Source organism: Canis lupus, chromosome 3, assembly GCF_048164855.1.
Source record: "Canis lupus baileyi chromosome 3, mCanLup2.hap1, whole genome shotgun sequence".
NCBI classification, from domain to species: Eukaryota; Metazoa; Chordata; class Mammalia; order Carnivora; family Canidae; genus Canis; species Canis lupus.
The window spans coordinates 73274969-73296119 of NC_132840.1; the positions used below are offsets into that span (position 1 = coordinate 73274969).

Genomic DNA, 21151 nt, shown 5'->3' on the forward strand with positions numbered 1-21151 from the left:
AGGATCCAGTGCTCAGTGCTCTGGTCATTCCATGCAGACCACAGCCAGCTCCTAGCTCCCCTCTCCCCACAGCCCTTCCCAGCGAAGGTGCTTCCAGCCTCACCTCCCATCACAAGGAGCAAGGGCAAGCGAAGACTCAGGAGCCAGGAAGGATGAGGACCCCACTCTTTTGGGGGAGTAGGGCCCATCCTGTGTCAGATGGGACATTTGCACACCCAGCAGAGGCCACCAGCACATGGGTTTTCAACGCCCCACACAGAGACATACCAAGCTGAGACCAACAACGCTTTTCAGCCAAAGCATCACCAGGACAGTAAGAATGAATCAGTCACCAGAACCAACCTCAAGAGCTCAGGTCAACAACCAACTCAGCGCCTCTGCTTCATCTGCCCCTGTTTCACCCCTGCCCGCTATGGCCCCACAGTCCTGCCTTACCTGGAATGATGGAGACCGTGTCCTTCTCCCAGGACACAACGCTAACATATTCCTGCACTGAAGAGGGGATGAGGCACTTGAAGACGGCCACGTTTCCACGCATTGACCTTTGATCCTCCACCCGAACGGTGTAGGGTTCCCTGAAAACTGCAGAGAGAGGAAGGGGGCGGGAAAGAGGGGGTGTCACAAGGCTGGGACATGGTGGGGGCCCAAGGAGGGAACAGAGAGCCAGCTCAGCACCCCCAGGCCTTCCTCCCCATCATCTCCTCCCCCACCTCCCATTTAACCAGCCCAGAACTTCCTGCTGTGATCTGACTCCTGCCTGAGCAATCTCTTCCCTGTTCCACTGGGCAGCCTACCTCAGAAATATCTCATCTCCTCCTGCAAGGTCGTAAATCTGACATCTAACCTTTCTAATTTGAGTTTTTAACAAGCCATTAGATTGGAGCACCCTGAGGGCAGCCCCTAAATCCTGCATTGGGCTCTCACCCAACAAAAGGATATATAGGAAACAAGGAAATACGATAGAATTCCTCTAAGGAAACCACACTCAACTTCTTACCTTATTCCTGGGCCCAAGGTGGCAATCGTTTGGGGGCACGGTGACCATAATTTACCAAAAATAAAAACTGTGACACATGATCTAACCCACAGACTTCTCTGCCACCTTGATGTGAAAGGCAACCTGGGAAAAATGTCGTTGACCCATCAAACTTTCTGGAAGGGCTTGGTGGTGTAGAAGGACGAGGGAAGAGAATGTTTAAAACTATGATTGTTTCTGAAAATGGATGGTCTTCAAGATTCTCCAAAACAAACAATCCTTCCTGTTTTTCCTACCTCCTGACACTGCCTACAGCCTCATCCCCAGCCTTGCCCCTCCCTCCAGAACTGTTCCTTCCTTCCCCTGCAGCGTGTGCAGCTTGGGGTCTTCTGCCTCAGTCCCAAGGCTGGTATTGGGGGGCACTGTCACCTACAGCCACTCCACATCAGGTCCCATGGGCGGGCCAGCCTCTGCCTCTTCCATGTCCTCCTCTGCTTGGCCTCTTCCAGGCTCACTCCATCCTTCCACCCCTCCTGCCAAGCAGAGCTAGTGCATCCAGATCTCCGCTGCCTCCCGACCTTGTCCCTCAGCAGGCACCTGGGCAGCGTGCCCTCCTGCTCTCCCTGCCACGGTTGCCAGGGTGATGCTCGGGGCCCTGCAGCCCCTCTGGCTGTGCACCTGCAGCCCCTCCGGCTTCATCAAGAGCCACTTAATTGGCTGTGTCTCTAGTCAGGCCAGCCCTGCCTGGCCTCCCCAGGCCTCTCTCCTTTCCCGTCTCCCTATGTGGTGATTGTGGTGGGGAAGAGATACAGCTGAGGTGGAGGAGAGGCGGGGAAGGCGGAGAGGAGTAAGCTGCTGTCAGTTCTCTGGGGCCAGCACACGGGAGGCCGAGGGGGGAGCCGACACAGGAGGGAAGCAACGTGGAAGACTAGAAAAAAACTGGGATTTATGTGCTGGGAGTCCCAGGGAGCCAGCAGAAGCCAGCGGTGAGAAGAGAGCAAGCATACCCAGCCTCCTCCTCCAGGCAGCTGAGTGACCCTGCACTACAGCCAGTTAACCTTCGGAGCCTCAGTTTCCTTATTTATAAAAGGACACAACAATGATGATGATGCACGTAGAAGATCTGACCCAGGAAAGCACCTCAAAGATGTTGCTTGTCCTTACAGCTACACAATGGGCTCAAATGTGCCCTTAGGCAAGCCACCTAACCCCTCCTTGTCTTAGTCTCTTATTTGTAAGAAACACTTTATAGGATTATTGTGAAAAGTGCCTCCTAACTCAGTGACAGGCACGTAACAGGAAATAGGCCATTATTTCCTCTTAGCCCAATCTTCCAGGTGCTGGAGGAGGCCAGAACTGCACCAAACCCTGGCCTCAGGGCTCCCACCCCAGCACCTGGTGGTGTCATGGGAACAGTGCAGAGGACCGACTCCTGAAAAGTAGTCCCATGGGGAGCCCCAGGATGGATGCCCTGAGCACGGTTCTGGGTTCTAAGGGCTCACATCTATCCCCAAGCAAGCCAATAGGATGAAGACCAGCTCTTTAATTAAGAGTGCCCACCCAAACTTCACCCTCTCTATATACCCATTCCTAGCTACTTGGAACCTTGGACTATGAGAGACACTCCTGAAGCAGAAGGACCCTGGAAGTGACAGAACTTGCAGGATCTGTTCCTAGGCAGGCAGGTTGGGAGGCCTTCCCTGGCACCTCCTCTTCTCTGCCCCATACATCCACCAGTAAAGATGGCGCACCCAAGCCTGGTGTCATCACGGTGGGCTAACTAACACACCACCTGTCCTCTCCCACCCAAAAAGCCCTTCTAAGAGGACCATTCCCCAAACTTCAGGGTTCTCTTACTCTTTAAGGCACACCTTACAACTGATCATACACACCAGTGTCTCACGACATCCTAATTAAGAGGAGCTGATCTAAGCCAATCCCTCGCCTCCTGACCCAACCCTGAGAAATGAGATTCTCTATTTTCTTTAAAGACAACAGCTGAAAACTCCTTACTTCCTTGCCTCCACCGACCCTTCCAAAGACCAATGTCCTTCACCGCTAAAATCTTCCTTTAGGAATTTTACCTAAATGCCAGTTCCCATGAGATATAGTATATTCAAAGATCCATCAACAGAATGGATAAATAAACATGGTAAAGTCGAACAACAGAACAACTACACAGCCATGACAATGAACAACCCCATTCAATGACGCACAGCAGCAGGGATAAATCCCACAAACATAATAGTGAGCAAAGGATTCAACAGAATACATACTGTAGGACTCCATTTATATAAAGTACAAAAATAGGCAAACACCTGTATTGTTAGAAGTCGGGACAATGGTTTCCCCCAGGGGAGTGGTGACAGAGCATGAGGGGGGCTTCTGGGGTGCTGATATTGTGTATCTTGATCTCGATATTAAAGTTGGTGAAAATTCACCAAGCTATCTACTTATGTGCACTTTTCTTTAGCTATTTCAATAAAGGGGTTTTGAAAAGAAAGGATCTTGCTGGGTGTTTTCCAAGAACCGAGCACTGAAGCAACCACGTGATCTACATGAGCGCTATCTCAGTTAACCAGCCCAGGGAGTGATGATCGGGGCAGGTACCGGCATCAGCTTCGCAGAGGAGAAGATGCAGGCTCAGAGAAGTGTTCTCTTTGCCTAAGGACACACAGTAAGCAGGGAGCTAGGATTCCAAAGAACTAGAAAACTTCCCTTGAGAGAGGGACTCCTTCCACGCACCCACCCCCACCCCCCGAGCAGGGCACACATGTGTCTTCAGAACGAGGGGCTGTAGCTGCTCCCCATCACTACTGCCCTTAAGACAGAGCTCCCCAGCAGGAAGCAGGTGGCTGGCGCCTTACCTGCTTTGACGCGGATGTTGGGGCTCCGGATCTTGCCGGCCGCATTCTCCGCGGTGCAGAAGTAGTCATTGTCGTGGATAAAGCTATTGAAGGCGGAGGGGGAGAAGGGGTAGAGCTGCAGCGTCCCGTTGGCGTGGACGTGCCGGATGTGCGGCACGTCGTATATGTCGTCCCCCGTGGCCAGGTACCATCGAAGGGCCGCGCTGGGGGAGCCCGCGGCCGGGCAGGGCACCACCACCCCCACGGAGCTGGAAAAGGTCACCTGCTGCAAGGAGTCATTTACAAAGTAGAGGCTGGTGCCAACATCTTCAGGGCGAGCTGTGGGGAAGGTGAGAGGAGAGGTTGGATCAGCCACGGTCCCATACTCACCTCCCACCACCCAGAGGCGTGTGTGCCCCATCCTCATTCATGGTTCAAAGGCCAGTCACCCAGGAAGCACTTACTGAGCGCTGACTATACCCTAGGCACCGGCAAGGAGAGATGTGAGACAGTTCCTGCCCCCTCCCACGAGTTTCCAGCCTAGCCCACAAATGGCAAAAGTTATAACATCTCACTTTCCAGGCCAAGCGAAGCCCACGGAGAAGAGGTTGGCCATCACTCTGCTAGGCTGAAGGGTCTGAAGCCATGATCCACTATTGGCACCCACTGTTGACATTAGGAGAGATGCTAATACTGCTTAGGTCATAAATATTTCTTGGGCACCTACTATACGGCAAGCAAGTACATGCCCATAACCTCCATGCATCTATCTGCACAATCCTGAGAGGGCCTGGCATCAATCGCCTCTTTTGTTTTTTAATCATTCCCTTTTCTTAATTTTTTTAAAATATTTTATTTATTTATTCATGAGACACACACACACAGAGAAAGAGGCAGAGACACTGGCAGAGGGAGAAGCAAGCTCCATGCAGGGAGCCCAACATGGGACTCCATCCCGGGTCCCCAGGATCAGGCCTTGAGCTGAAGGCAGCACTAAACCACTGAGCCACCCGGGCTGCCCTTCTTAATTTTTTTTTTAAAGATTTTATTTATTTATTCATGAGAGAGACAGAGAGAGAGGCAGAGACATAGGCAGAGACAGAAGCAGGCTCCCCTCGGGGAGCCTATTGCAGGACTTGATCCCAGGACCTGAGCCAAACGCTCAACCACTCAGCCACCCAGGTGCCCTAATCATTCCCTCTTATAGGCTGAGAATAGTAATGTGACTTGCCAGACATCACACAGCTAAGAAGCAACAGAATTGAAATTTGACCCATCACTCCCCATAAGGATCTTCATGCACTCTCTATCATACCATAGGTGAAAGGTGCAGGGTGAATGGAGAAGGAGAATGCTCGCCTGGAGCAAAGAAAACTGCAGGAGACCCTGAGAGCAGTCTTCCACCTCTCGAGGCCAAGGGCCAGCAGTACTGTGGGTGGATAAGATCTAGGTCAGGAAGCTAGAGACCCACCCAGGTTCTTAACCTGGTGCTGACACTGACTGTGGTGACCCTTGCCCTCCCTGGGCCTCCGCTCCTTCACTTGCGAGACGCGGGGGGTAGATGGACAGGGCTGCAAAGACCTCACGCATCTCTGGCCCGGTCCCACTGTAGCGCTCTGTCCCCCGGGAGAACAGGCTCAGGAGGGCAGCTGCCTGGCTGCCTGGGGCAGGGCCACCTGACTGGGAGCACAGCTGGCTGTACCCCTCACACCAGCACGTGGCCTCAGTGTCTCCTGCCCGACGGGACGCAGCCCTGAATGGTGGAATCTGGCCCGCCCTCCCTGCTAAGGGCCACCTCTGAACAAGGGGGGCCGAGGCAGGAGAAGAGAGGGGCCCAGTCCCAGGTCTCCTGCTGGAGGCCCCTCCCTCCCCACCAGGAAGATCAAGGAGCAAACAAACCACTCTACTGCTTATTTAAAGAACGTTGCAGGGGACCTAACTTGACCTCAATTTCCACAACTTTATGAGAAGGAGGAGGGCCTGCATCCGGACTGTATTAATATTCTTGGCTTAACTCTGAGCGGAGCCTCCAGGGAGAATATACTGGGCAGCTCGTTGAGGGAGGCCATTAAGCCTCATTGGTCAGAGCAATTCACATCATCTCATAAAAAGCCATGATGAAGCCATTAGCAACAGTGCTGGAAAACACATTCATGGGCTCCTTGCTGGGGTGTCAGGGGCATCCTCCTGGCAGCAAATGCATTTGCTGTCCCCACCAAGCACAGCACCCTTGGCGGCTGAAAGGCTCTCCGACAGGCAGCGGTATCACCTTTCCATCCTCCTCCTCACACTGCCTCCTCTTGTGATGGCCCCAGCGTTGGTGGTGGTGCAAGGCTGCTCTGAGGAGGAAGAAACAGGCCCATCTTCTGAGGGGTCCCTCAGAAGCCCAGAAACATGCCTGACTCACAGTGACTAGAGTATTCTCCAAGATCGTGAAATCACGGCCTTTCATGGGTCAGCAAAGAAGGCTTAGGAAGGCTTCTCTTAAGACCCAAATTTTCCAGGCTCCCTTTCCATGGGCCTACTCACCTTCTGTGAAATTTCCTTATTGAGATTCATTCAACAAACATTTGAGAAGCAACTTCTATGTGTCAGGCACTGTTGTAGGCTTACTTATATGACTTCTTTTAACCTTCCAACAACCCTACGTGGCAGGTACTACTAGCATTCCAGCCTACAGACGCGAGAAGTGAGGCACTGAAAGATCAAAGCAACATATGAGACCACACAGCCCATGAGTGAGGGCTCTGAGATGCAGTCGCAGGCAATCTGAGCCCAGAGTCTGACTTCTGAACAATTAGAAGATGGTAACCATTGCAATAAAAACACCACCTGGCCACCAACATCTGTATTTAAATGGCCAAGTACAGGATTAATGTACCTGCACACCTGCAGGTGCACACACACTCTTCGTGGGAGGGGACCCTGATGAACTCAAACTTTCAGACAATGCTTAGCCTGTGGGAGCAGGGACATCACTCTGGGGTTCTGGATGCTTCCTGAGACAACCCAGTTAATCAGACACCCTCTCCATGGCAGCTTTATGGATTGGGGGAGCCAAAATCCATCAAGGTACAGAAAGATTCTACATTGTGCCTGACAAATGGACTTGGGAAGCTGAGAAAGATTCCTGACAAAGAGGAATTCAGGAATTATCTGATTCAAGAACAGGGTAAGAAATTATTGATGATGTAGCCCTCCGTAATAATAATACCAGCAGCAACCAGAACAGCCACCACGACTTTCACGCTTAAATGTAGTCCAGGCTCGGACCTAGACCCACTATAGGTATTATCTCACACACACAAAAAGATATTACCTCACTTAATCTTCATGACTCCCTAGCAGATGGTTTTATTGTTATTTTGATCTCACAGATAAGAAAATGAAGACTCAAAGTTAACTAACTTCTCCAAAGTGTGAGTGCCGGAGCTGGGACCAGAACCCAATGTTGCCTGACTTCAGGGCCCAGAGACAGAGCTGCTCTCTTGTGTGAACCACGCTGAGGACAAACCACAAAATCTGGTTTTCTGGACGAGGTACCCCTCCGCATCCTTCCTTCCATCGCAACCCCACCCCAAACACTCTGTCCTAGTCTCCCTCTCTCCTGGCTGGAAATCCATGCTACGTCCCCATTGCGAGACTACCCCTTCCCAAGGCCTCCTCCTCTCCCGCCAGGAGCACCAGCCCGGGGTGATAGCAGCCTTCCTGCACTCTGAGCCTTGGATCCTTCCAGAGCCAAGGACACAGGGTTCTCAGCAACTACAAATGGGTAGATTTAATTGATGAATTGACTGGGATTGTCCAGCCACCTGTCAGGGCTGATGAAACGGCAGATTTATAGCAAAAGGTGAGTAGCCTCATATTTCTCCCACCCCGGGATGTGAGCTGCTGTCTTCTGAGTCTGGGGGAGCTGGGGAGGATGAGACAAACCATTCATTTCTGCTTACGGCTCTGACAGTGCATTGCCATTATGAAACATCACCCTCAGGTGTAAAACAATAGCATTTTGCACTTACATCAGGCTCATACTTTACCATCACAAGGCACCTGTCAGCCCAGAATGCAGAAACCCTCTAATAAACATTAATTTAGCCTCACCCCACCTGCCAAGAGAAAGGAGCGAGCAAATCTATAAAGGGGAAACTGAGGCACTGACCACCAGGAATCTCAAATCTCTGCTTCATGCCAAGATGAAGTCGGCACAAGGGTACCAGTGAGTGGCCACAGCAGCAATGGGTACGTTCAGTCACCCAACCATAAAAGAAGGAGTAGCAAGGGCCTCACTCCAACCTCAGGAAGTCTGGCAAGACCTCTATGGTGGGGGCTTTCCCTCCTTCTCAGGCCCCCGTTCGAATCTTTGGAGCAGGGACAAAGCCTCAGAAAGCTTTAAGGGGGGAAGCTCAGGTGGCTCAGTGGTTTAGCGCTGCTTTCAGCCCAGGGCATGATCCTGGAGACCTGGGATTGAGTCCCATGTCAGGCTCCCTGCATGGAGCCTGCTTCTCCCTCTGCCTGTGTTTCTGCCTCTTTCTCTCTGTGTCTCTCATGAATAAATAAATAAAATCTTTAAAAAAAAAAAAAAAGAAAGCTTTAAGGGGAGCACAGAAGTGTGGTATAATAAAGCCCTCGTAGGAGTCTAAGGAGCTGCCTTCCCTCCTGGGGCTCACCCCAGACCTGCTGTGTGACCTCAGGCAAGCCACTAGCCTTTCTGAGCCTCAGTGTCCTCACTCACTGCACCATCTTACCTGCCCCCCTGAGACTGCAGAGCAGGGAAAAGAGAACGTGGAAGTACTTGGTTCCCCATAAAGAGGATGAATAGGAGGGACAAGACTGCTATTCACATCCCAGTGACCCCTGAGGGGTCCAGGGTGCCTCCAGTTACTACAAAGGGTGACCAGGGCACAGCACCACTCAGCAACCCTGCAGAATTCAAGACCCTCTCCACCCCTACTTCCTCTGAGCTGACTCTTGCACCCTACAAGGCTCTCCTTCCCCAGGTCCCTCCTGACCCGGGGATCAGGAAAGTCCTGTTCTTTCAGGAGCTATTTACAGAGCACTGACCACATGCTCAGCAGAACTGCACCCATGGGTGGGAGACACTAGAGACAAGGAAGAAAGGCGCCACCTTCCAGGAGCGTATAAAGGAGATGGAGAACAGGAAAGGGTTAATCCAGAGTCCAGGGCAGTGTGCATGGAAAGTATCCCTGAGGGGACATGTTAGTGACTTAGTGACCAGGGAACAGCTTTGGGGTTGAGGGCTCCAGGTGAGCCTCAAAGGATGATCTAAACAAAGGCCTTCCCACAGAGAGGCCAGCCTGAACAATGCCTCTGTGGCAGCCATGGGCACAGCACGTCTGGGGGACCCTGCAGGAACCTTCCAGGCAGGAGCACTGGCCGGGCTTGGGGAGAAGAGGCAGAAACAGCTGGATTGGCATATTGGCCCTTCAGTGGTGGAAGGCAATGCAGAGGTTTGCAGGCTTGGTGCCTGAGTTCTCCCAAGTTCTTGTAGCCCTGTGTCTAACTTCATGTTGACCTTACATTTATTTCCCTGAGAAAATAGTGGTTTAGCTAATGGTACAAGCTCTCAACAGAGGGGAGAGTAACACTGATTGAGCACCTGCTGTGTGCCTGGCACGGGCCTTGCTTGCAGGCTTCCAGGGCATTCTCTCACTGAATCCTCACACAAAGGTGCAAAGTGGCCCTGTTAGGCTCATTTTACCAGTGAGGAAGAGGAGGCTCACAGGGAGATGGTACAGCTAGGTAAGTGGAGGCACAGCCAACACTTGGTCAAGGTCTGTGTGATCCCAAGCCCGAGTCGCAACGCTGAAGAGTTCAAAGTTTGGGGCCCCCACCCCTCCGCCCACCACCACTTCTCTGGAAGCCAGTGCCAGTTTGGAAAGCATGTCCTCACACAGAAACTCCTACTTCCCCTCAAATCGCAGCCGCTCCCCCTACCCCAGCCCCAGCCCTTTCTTCCCTCTGCAGACAGAAGCAGGCATATTTACAGAGAAGGAGAGGAGGGGGGAACACTTCATAAATAAAGAGAGAGACATTCAGATCAACAGCAAAGCTTCTTCTGGTCAAAGGGGGAAATGGATTTTTAATAGAAAATGGAAGTTATGGGCTTGGATGTGATGTGACAGTCGCCCAGACTTAAACCCATTTAATCTTCTCTGCCGTTTAACGTGGAGCACCACCCCGATGCCGTGTTTCAGGAAACAGGCTCCAAATCGCTGGGAGATTAGAAGCGTAGAAATAGCAGCGCAATATTTTTAAACCAGAAATCGCCCCCAGGCATTTGGGCTGCCCCCAGGGTCACCACTGAAACCTAAATATCCATCACGTCAACTCGCTCGCTGGCCCTCCCGCCCGTCTGGCCATCCGGATTAGTTTGGCAAAGGAAACCCGACACCCCGTGTATTTGACACCCGTGGGCCCCCACGCCCCCGCCCGGGCTGGGCTGAGGGGCTGTCCGGCCAACTGAGGCCTCCTCCTGGGTGGGCACTGAATTATCCCCATGTCATCGTCCCCAGTCATCATAAATGACAACCCAAGGGAACTGAAATATTAACACCTCGCCACCTCCACTGGGAGAAGTGAGTCATTTTGTTCTCTTCCTTTACAATATTTACTCATCTCATTCACTGGACTTTTCAACCAGGAGCAACTGGTCAGTGCTAGACCTGCAACCTGCCCTACCCTCAGAGATGGGCAAGAGCTGGCAAGGGGTCCCCATGCCGGGGCACAGCAAGTAGGTCCCCAGGGCAGCAGAGCAGTGGGCAGGGCTCCCCTGGAGGGCTGTGTGAGCTCCCTGTCCTGGTCACCACTCTGTCCCCTGGGCCTCGCTGGGCAATTCGCAGAGTGGTTCAAGGCCCAGACTCTGGGGCCAGGATCCCAGGTTTGAATCCCTGCTTCTGTCACTCACAAGCAATGGAACCTCAGGCAAGATAGCCTCACCTGTGTGCCTTAGTTTCTCCATCCATAAGAGGGGAGTGACGTCAAAGGTTGTTAGGTTGGATACGTTCATATAAAGGACAGTTGGTGGTAACCACAAGTGCCTAGCAGCACAGAAGTATTTGTTGCTATTGTTAGGAGTATTCATCGTAACAGGCAAGGGGTATTTGTGGAGTAAATAACCCACAAAAAATACTCACCTCTCAACTACAACAATTACTTAAGGCAGTTCTTGGATGTTATTCTGTATAATCAGCTGGAGGACCGGTTAAAAATGCAGATCCTTCCCTAACAGTACACTCAAATCTGTCAGAGGGCCGGGAAACTATTTCTGAAGCGGGTGGTTGTCTGCCTACAAGTCAGAGTAACACACCCCGGAGAAAAGTAGATTTGCCACACTGGCCTTCAAAATCACCTTTTCCAACAACAGCCAATTTCCATGGGCTTGGCTGATGGGGACCGTAGCACCACTTAATTAACTTAATTTGGTAATCGAGTTAATAAAATAATAGTGGTGTGATCAATAACAACAAAGCATTGCAATAGCCACATGCTGCTGCCCCCAGGCCTCACACAGAGTTTTTTTTCTTTTTTTTTTTTTTTAATGCAGATGTGGCCTGGTGAGTTTTTTGGGTTAATTTGCCAGGTTCATTACTGCACTGCATTTGCACACAAAGGTTTTCATACAAGATATATTATTTGCCCTCACTCTGATTGTTCTTATCCCACAGCTGGAAAAACTGGGTCCAGAGATCAATCAGTGGGACCTCAGCTCAACCACCTCGTCCATCCAAAACCTGGGTCAGGACCCATGAGACAGGGTCTGGCTCCTTTGTCAGAGAACCTGCTTCTTGTGCATTCGCCCCTTTGAGACAGTCTAAGTCTACACCCTGGGGAGGAGAAGAGCAAGTCTCCCCAGACAGTGTCAGAGCATCTCCAGGCAATCGGAGTTGGTACTTGCCCTGCAACAAGATGGAGCAGCCAAGACCAAGTCTCATGCCTTCTGTCTGTGGCTTCCCCGCAAACCTAGCACACCTGCTCTACCGCTAACCTTCACCATCTCCATTTCTTTTTGGCATTTATTTTGTGCCAGGCACTGTGAGCAGCCCTTTCCTTGCATTATGAACAGTTTAAGCCCTACAACAACCCCCAATGTAGCTACTGCACAAGACCCCATTTTATAGATAGCAAAATGGGATGTTAGTTGATGGAATGAGCGCTGGGTGTTATATGCAACTGATGATCACTAAATTCTACCTCTGAAACTAAAAAAAAGAAAAAAAAGGGAAGCAAGAAAAGGAAAAAAAAAAGAAACAAGCTGTTAGGTCAAGGAGTCTCCTAGGTTCACACAGCTAGCTGTGGCAGAGGTGCATGTCAAGCCCAGGCCTCCCGCCCTCTGGGCTACATTTCTCAAAGGGCACACTACATTCTAGACTCAGACGGCCTCCAGGGTGCACACATACCACGAGGGGGGTTTCTGATGAAGGAGAGCCATTTGGGGTATGGTTTTTCTTATTTACTTGGGACTGCCCCAGGCTTCCAACCTTTCATCCCCAGTACATCCCCCACCCCCACAACTAAATGCCAGCAGCCTTACCCTAGTCCTGGAGAGAACCACAAAATCTCCATCTCCAAATCTCCCTAGGGAAGCAGTCCTACCTCAAGGAGCAGTGCTGCTGCTTCAAGCGCCCGAGTCCTCCACTTCCCCATCAGAAACATAGGGTTTGGGTTTTGGTTTTTAAAGATTCTCAGCACAAACATAGCCCCTATCACTAGCAACCAGAAATCTGTATGACCCAGTAAAGATCAGTTATTCTTCAACCAACAAGGCCCCTCACCACAGGCTCCAGGAGTTATGAGCCAACAGCTGACTGTCAAACAGACTCTCTAATCTCCCAGCCCCTTGTAGACACGCCCTGGGAAGGGAAGGCCCCTTATGGCCAGAAGGTCTTTCTAGGGAGTCGGCTCAGACAGCACAGTTGTCTCTAGAGATTCCTAGATTTAGATTGCTAACGCTTGAGGGATTTAAGAGATTATTTTGTCCAATCTCCTTCATTTACAGATGGGGAGTATGAGGCCTAGAAGGGCAGAGTAACTCATCCCAGGTACACAGCGAGCTACCCAGTGTCCTGTTTGGGACTAGACCCCTGTTCTCTACTATTCTTTCAATTCTGGCCCGCCCACCTACAGAGCCCAGCAACCCAGGATGGAGGGGCCTCATGGAGAAATGACAAGACATTGATGAGGGAGCCTTAGAGGAATCAGGGGTGCTGGATGCCTGCAAGAGAGGCCTCCGGTGGGCAGCCATCTGTCTGCAAATGGTCGAAGGGTTGTCAAAGGGAAAAGGGCTTCACCTATACCCCTGTGGTTTAAAAAGGCAAAACCAGGGCCAGTGAACAGAAGGTACAAGACCCAGACCACTTGGCGGATTCTAAAGATGAGCTCTGTAATAGAACTGTGTGGCCAGAATGGGCTGCCTTCAGAGAAAGGTATTTGCTGTGGCTACAAGTACTGGAGCATCTGGTTAGGGGATGGATTCTGTGTCCTCAAATGGCCTTCCAACCTGGAAGACTTTTGCCCATGGCAGTCATCTGATCTCTCTCACACACCCCCAAAGCAGGTCCTTAGACCTGAGACCCATAGACCCCATGGCTCTGGAGGCCATCCCAGAAGCAAGGTGGCCTTGACTCAGCTGCATTCTCAGGACCTGGCTTCCAGTAACGGCTGTCACCTCAAATGAGGTCACCCAAGGTAGGACTCTATGCCTTCTGCTCTTTCCACAAAGGACTGTGGATTCCCAGCAGTGAGCATCACCCTTGCAGAAGTGTGTCCAGAGGACTATGGAATAAATCTGCATCTAAGGACCTGGAGTGGGAGCAGAGGTAGGCTCTTCCCACACCCAATGGGGGCAACTGGCAAGTCTGCTCCAAGAAAGACTATTGCCAGCCTGGCTGTGCCTTGTCAGCTGTTCCCCATGTTGCTAGGAAAATTCTCCATATGTGGGGGGCCCAAGGAGTGGGGAGACAGCCACACACAGCTGGGAGACCTTCGTTGTTCCTGTATGATGAAGTGACAGTAATTATACCTCACATTTCAGCAAAGGATTTATAAGGCTAAAAGTGGTTTACTGTGGTTTTTACATGTGTGCGTTTACATGTTGCCCCGGTTGATTTACAAAGCTTTGTCACATGATATACAAGGATATGCCCCTCGTCCTTCATGTGCACACATAGTAATAGGTGCCCTGGGGAACAGTCAGGGCACTGTTATTTTCCCCATTTTACAGATTACAAAATAGAGGCATGTGAACTATTAGGTCATTTGCCTAAATTAGGCCGAGCTTTGTCATCTAGGTTCACGGACAATGTTCTTTCCAACACATACACATACACACACCAGTGTAATGGATATGCAACCAGCATTTGAATAACCCTGTTCTTAATGAAGATGGTGGTGACCTTGGAAGCTGTCAATGTGAGCATCAGGGAGACCAAGGGCATGGGGAAGTGGGGCTGAACAGATGAGGGGAGGGAGTAGCAGCTGGGTGGCAGGGGTGGTACCCAAGGCTAATGCTGTTCACGCTAAAGCAGCCCTGGACAAACATCTGTTAAACAGGGCACACAGGCTGTTGTGCCCCCAGCCAGCCCTACCCTCATGGAACCCACAGGCCACAACCTGCCATGGGCAGCACCTGACCTCTTGATCATATGCTGCTTCCCTGTGGCTGACTGGGTCATTTAGGGAGAAGTGGTCCAGGGACCCCCAAGGTCATGGGACCAACACCCCAAGGTCAGGGGTATTCTCTACACACAAAACTACCTGCAAAACAGCAAGGCTCATCCCAGCAGGGAGGGACACAGATATCTATCCAGCTATAAGACACAGGGGCTCATCCTGTGTAGACCCTACACATAGGCTTTATGGTATTAAATCCAGGATAGTCCTTACTCTGGCCAACTATTATGGAGATTTAACAACCAACTGGCCTTCCTTTGGCAGACGTGCAACTGGCCTTTCCCTCATCCTCAAGTCCAAGTCCACAGCCAACCTCTGCCCTCATCTCTTTTCCACTGGTGGCCTAGCTGTGGCTGGGGAAAGGGAGTGGGCTGGGCTCCCCAAGGACGTGCCTGCATGGCCTCAGCTGTCTCATTGAGGATGGGTCCTGCAGGCCACTGAGCTAGGTGACAAAAGGAAGCAGCAATGTCCCCGCCCTGGTCAGCACACAGTCTTTCTTACAGTTACAAGTCTAAGCCAGCTGGCTGGGCCAAAACTGCAGCTGATTGATTCAACAACTCAGGACAGGACCCAGTGATCTATTCTGAGGTATGGGCAGGAGGAGGAAGGTGGGAGCAGTGCAGAAAAAAAGAAGACATCTAGTATTTATTGAGTACCAGCTGCTCTCTGGCTACTTTACGTGTATGGTTGCCTTTAACCCCAATTAATAGCTGGAGAGAGGCTCAGAGAGACCAAAAGTCACATATTTAGTAAGTGCAGAGCCAGGGTATAAATGAAGGGTTCACTTTGACTCCAAATTTCCACCACACCAGCAGGCTGCAATTTTTTTTTATTTTTCCTTACAACTCCAATATATAAAATGCTCCAATTGAAAGACTTGGGGATGGAGGTGCTTGAAGCTCTGCCTGCTGGTCCTCCCCTCTCTACCTGCAGCCATTCCCCAGGCTCCACCCAATGCTCTAGGGCTCTATACCACCTCCTTCAGAAAACTCTGTGGGCCCTGAGTGAACCAGGGCCTTCCCGGATAGGCAGAAAAAAACTCTGGGAGGCCTCAGAGCTGCACCTGCCAGGGCAGGATTTGTTCCTGCCCCGGAAATGCAGACAAAACCATCCGAAGCCACATTCCCACTGCAGGGCCTCCCAGCTGGCTCCCTGGGAAGGAGCACTCCAGCTGCCCTGGATGTTTGCTCCTTGAGCATGACTCCAGACTCTTGCCTCAGAACTTCCCTCTGTGGCCCCGTGCCTGTCGTTCCACTAAAGCTGCCTTAACACTGTTAGAATAGGGGCCCTTCCCCTTCCCAGAACCCTTCCCCTAATCTCTCGGAAACCACAATCCCCTCCAAAGCTGGAAGTCCACAAACCAGGAGGGTGAGAGAGCGTTTTGGCTCCCATCATACCTCTTCCCATCAGTTGCTGCTTCTCCCACGACCGTTCCCAGCCCTACACATCCAGCTTCCTCCATTCTAAGGGTACATTTACCAGAAACCTAGCCCTCGATTCTCATAGCAGGTATGCCCACCCTCTTCACCCTCTTCTTCCTGCAGCACAAGAGGGACAACCCACACCCCAAGCTTGGTCGGCCTTAGGGTGCCTCTGTGCATCACCTCTCATCTTATCCCAGTAGCAAGCTCCAGGGCTGCCTTACCAGGTGGGCTCAGTGCTGAGCCCCTGTAGGCCTCAAACTCAGAGGCAAGAGGGAAGCCCTACCAAACACACCAGTCCTTCTTCCCACTCCTGCCCCACCCCCATGCCACACCAGGAAAAAGTGAAGCGCTGCTACTGAGGCTGAGATCAAGAGGCTACTCACACAGAGAGGGCGAGGCTCTTGGCCTGGCTAGGTCAGCATGCAAATCTGTATGCAAATCATATGCAAATCTCAGGCCTGCCCTTGGGTTCCTGGCACCCTGCCATCTTTGCTGCCTGTGGCTCACCCCATTCAGGCACCTGGGTCCTGGCTAAATCTACTGGGATAGGGGCTGAGAAAGCACTTTGGGAGCTGAGGGCTCTTCCTCTGGACTGCTTCAAATGTCTCCAAGAAACACCTCTTCCAAGATCATGTGGGAGGGAAAAATCTCTCAGCCTGGTATCTCTACCCCTGAAGAAAAAAAAAAAAAAAAAACAAGCTCTCTGAACGTCAACCTCCCCTTCAATTCATCCACAAATAAAATCCACCTTCACCAGGCTGAGTAGGGGAGTAAGCAAGTGACAAGGGTGGAGTTCCTGAAGACATGGAGACAGTTAACTGGGGCTTGAGGTCTGCACCCCGCCCCCCAATCAAAGGCCTACAGTCCAAGAGGTGTTCTCGGCAGCCTCCCAGCCTGGGTCTGGGGGCTTCCAGTCTGCTCGCTTGGGGGCTTGCTTGTTTGGCAAAGCACTGCTGGGCCACACGCCCATTCGCTTGGCCACCCCCTCCCCGTTCCTCAATCTAAGAAAAACAAGCCTCTCCAGCCAGTCTCCTGGGATCTGTTCAACTTAAGCGCTGCCTTTGGGTCAACCGCTTACTTGCTTTTCGTTTCTAATTGAGCCTCCCCATTCTGCCGCAGAGATATATTAAAGGCAGCGACTTTGATGCCCAGAAATACGAAGCCTCTCAAAGGTTTGCCGGGCATGATGGCAACTCCATTCTCCCCCGCGGTATTCTAGCAACAGGGGCCCCTCTGCCCAGCTACCCCCTCCCCGGGCTCACCGGTCCTTCACCTGCTTCCCCAAAGTAGTGTCTGCCATTTCAAGATCTTCAAAACACATTCCCCCACTGCCTCCCCCCGCCCCACACACTTCTAATTAGACACCGAACAGAGTGTTAGAGATTTTCTTAATGGCTTGACGAAGCCTTTTAATTCAGTCTCCTCAAGAGAGAAGAACCCTGAGTCCCCGTCCGAGAGGTTGGGGTGGGAAATGAAAAAATCAATGCAACCCATTATTTTGGCTTTTAGAAAACAGGGATTTTAGTGCCGGGGAAGCTTGTTCTTTTACACAGTAAAAATGCAAATGCAAGCAACACAGATGCTGGCCCGCTGGATGTAACAACGGAGAGAGCCTCACTGGGGTTCATCTGGCTGCCCGAACCTGGATTTGTTTTGGCAATAATAAGGCAGTTATTGGAGACTCGATAACCGATTATTAAAACACCTTCCCAGTTCGGTTCTGGGGAATCTGTCTGAGCTCAGGCTTCATCAAAAAAAGGTATTTCAAGAGGAATGGAAATAGCAGAAGCTTAAAACACATTCAATAACTGCTTAATCCCATCCAGAGGACGCTCTATCCCATCTTGTTTTCTTCTCTCTCTCTGCCTCCTCCCGCTCCTCACAGATGGACGTACAAATTATTGCAAGAGGATATTGTTTTCTGTAACAGGCTCGAACATTCACATTTACATTTTCCTTGGTGCCGTGGGGGTGACTGGCAACGAGAGAGAAAATACACCAAACCCCATCTTCCCCGCCTCTCCCGGCGTCCCATCTTCTCCCAGCCGCCTCTCGCCAGCCCCCGCCGCCGCGCCACCCCAAGCGGAACAGGCCCTGGGGACCAGCCTGGCACCTAAGACCCAATTAAGGCACGAAGGAAAAGAAAGGACTGTCTGGCGAGTCGCCCTGGCGCCCAACACAGATGCTGGAGCCTCTGAATTGGCAGGGCCCGCCAGGACTCTGCAGACCAAAAGGCCACCGAGGTGCCACCTCACCTGGCACCTCCAGCCTTACCCAGAGGCCCGAGGCCGGTGGCAACTTTCGCCTCAAGTTGGAAAGGGTTTTGCCCCTCAGGCTGTCCTGTTGCCTTCTGGGCCTTTCTCTGCTAGCACCCCCCCCCCATCTGCTTCCTCCCTATCAAATAGCCCGGGGTTCATTTATTAATGCCCAGCTTCTGGGGGTGGGAGGGGTAGGGCTGCATGCTTCAGGTATTTGCTGGGGGACTGTGGGGCGTGCAGGGCAGAGGACAAAGCTGGGCAGGAGTGTGCAGAAGCTCTGGCCTGTGCTCTCCGCCTGACAAAATGGAAAGGGGATGGGGGGCGGAGAGAGAACGAGAGAGAGAGAGAGAGAGAGAGAGAGAGAGAGAGAGAGAGAGAAAGCTGCCGCTCCTCACCTTATGTATTTTTAATATTAATGTAATTAAAGCTGCGAGCCGAGCCAGCCTGCGGGGGCGGAGGGAGGCAGGAAGAGCCTGGGGAGAGGGAGACTGGGGGGTGGGGGGTTTGAACAGGAGACAGCTTCTTGCTCCGCTGAAGTGGAAGGAGAGGGTGCTCTGTGGAGGACAAGGGGTTAACCAACCTAGACCAGCCTTGGCGTGTCACCCAGTGGGCCCCATTGGGTCTGAGAAACTCAACTACTTTGTCCACGATTCACAGGCCACCTCTCGCCCCGCACCCCTGATCTGCAAACCCCAGCAGTATCTTGGCCTTCAGTCTGGCCTTAACCCGGTGGTATTTACCAATGAAATAAGGGTCCCCCTCCTCCCCCCCCCAACCCCCAGCCAGGAGATGCTGCAGTCAGCTCCCGCAGGTTGCAGACTCCAGACCCCTGGGGCATCGACACGCAGAAAAACTAGACCCCTCCCCGAGCGCCCCCCTCTGCGGGATTGCCCTTCCCCCATCGCCCAGGGGTCAAGGGCTGCGGCTCGGCCAGGGCCACGGGCGGGGCAAAGGGGGGCGAAGCCGCCCCCGGGGCGCGAAGGAGAAAAGTTAGAGGGCTGAACAGGTAAAGCTGAGCTGGTACGAGCGTGTGTGCTCCGCTGCGCAAGGGCGCGGAGTTCGGCCGCCTCATCTCCCGCCATCTGCGCGCCCGGGGGCACGTCCTCTGCCACAGCCTGGAAGCCCCAACGCCGGCGACAGCCCGGTCCCGGCTCAGCGCCCAGGTGACTCTGGTCGGAAATATGTGCCCCCTTCCACCCCCGGTCCCGGCTACCTCGAGGATCAGGTGCGCGGCGCCCCGGCAGCAGGTCCGGACATGCCGGACACCTGGACCCACCCCTAGCAACGCCTTCTCTCCGGGGAGAGCGACACGCCCCCCGCCCCCCGCAAACTGAAGACGGTCCGGGTGTCCGGCTGACCCCGCGGCGCGGAAGCGGAGTCTCGCACCTTGGGGCGCGCTGCCCGAGGTGGCCCAGGCGGCGCCGCGAAGCCGGGGCTGGTGCCGGAGGGGGCCCCGGGGGGGGGCGGGGCTGGGGGAAGGCGACCTCTGGGTCCGGAGAGCAAACTTGCCAGCCGAGGGACCCCGGCCCTCGGAAGCCCCTGCTCCCCCGCCCGCCGGGGCGCGGAGGAGCGCCATGCGGTGCGGCGCGGGGGTCCGGGGCGGCCGAGGGGCGCAGGGCGGCGGCGGAGGAGTGAGCCGCGGGGTCCGAGGCCGGAGGAGCGAGGACTCCGGGCGAACGGCCACGGCCCCAGGACCCCTCCTCTCGGAGGGCACCCCAGGGTCCCGGCGCCAGCGAGCCGCAGGAAGCGGGCCAGGGGCTGGGGGGAGGGGTCCGGGCCGGGGCAGAGCTGCGGCCCAGCCGGGGGCGGGGAGACCGGGGAGCCGGGGCGGGGGGGGGCCGTGCACCTCCACCCCCGCGGGCGCGCCCCGAAGCGGCAGGCGCGCGGCGACCGGCGGAGCGGCCCGGGGCACACTCTCACCTGACCCCTCTCCCGGGGTCTGCCGCGCCCCGGCGCCCCACCCGAGCGGGGTCCCCGCGCGCCCCGAGCCCGCCGGGCACCCCGCCTGGCCGCCCGCCGCGCGCACCCCGGCCCCCGCCCCCGCCGCCCCGCCGCCCGCGCGGGTCTCACCTTTGTGTAAAGAGTCCAGGAGCAGGAGGAAAGTTACCAGCCACATGCCATAAAGAGGCCCTATTCTCCGGGGAGGTGGTCCTGTGGCCGGCCGTGCGGCAGCGCCTCTCCCCCGCTCAGCGCGCTCCCAGCCGCCCGCACTCCGCGCCCGCTCTTTCTGCTCCTCAGCCCAGCGCTCGGCGGCGGCTCCTCCCTCCTCGGCTCCTGGCTCCTGTCATCCGCGGGGCTGGGCTAGGCGGCCGCTCTCCCCGCCTCCCCGCGGCACCCCGGGTGCGGAGCGCCGCGCCGGCCCGGCACCCCCACCCCCACCCCCACCCCCACCCCACCCCACCCCGAGCCCAGGGACCCGGCCTGGGATCGCGACCGCCCGGCCCCCGCCGGGCTGCGCCGTCCAAAAAGCCAGGGGTCCCCGCCACCCGCCTGCTCGGAGCCTGTGGTCGCACGCAGGCATGTGTCATACGTGTGCCCGGGGCCCGCCATGCTCGGGCCAGGGAGGCCCTGTGCCTCCCGGCTGGCTCGGTCACCTGGGGCCAGTGCTTCCTGCGTCTTTCGGACTCAGTTTACCCATGGATGCTCTGTATGCAAGTCAGAGGTAGAGCCCTTGGGGGCCTCCCGAGCTACCCCCACCCACCCCCCCAGAGCTCAAAGCTGCATGCCCTTCCAACCCCTAGTTCTGCAAGCCTGCCTCCCGGGGAGCCTCGGCTGAGTCCAGCCACCCCCAGACCCCCTGCCGAACCGTCTTCAGCACTGGGCACATCGTGCTGATTTAAACAACTATTTGCAATGAATTGTTTGATGTCTGCTCTACCTCGCGGATCTTCCTCCTTTATCCTCACCCACCCCACCCCCACAGCTTTCTCACCAAGCAGAAATCAGTTTATTCCTTAT

The 21151-nt window shown here is 54.0% G+C and overlaps 1 protein-coding gene across 2 annotated transcripts in view; it reads right to left on the reverse strand.

Moving 5' to 3' along the window:
* The window catches only part of DSCAML1 (DS cell adhesion molecule like 1), a 344441-nt gene extending 323999 nt beyond the window's left edge, over positions 1-20442 (reverse strand). The window contains exons 1-4 of one of the 2 annotated variants that reach the window (XM_072822191.1): positions 20264-20420; positions 4106-4161; positions 3844-3926; positions 436-582 (exon numbers count right to left, since the gene is read on the reverse strand). In XM_072822191.1, the coding sequence (XP_072678292.1) occupies positions 436-582; positions 3844-3926; positions 4106-4122 (247 nt within the window). In that variant the 5' untranslated portion in view covers positions 4123-4161; positions 20264-20420. Of the gene's footprint in view, positions 1-435; positions 583-3843; positions 4162-20263 lie in introns of both variants that reach the window. The other variant, XM_072822190.1, reaches the window with a different exon arrangement.
* Between the last annotated feature and the right edge of the window lie 709 nt (positions 20443-21151).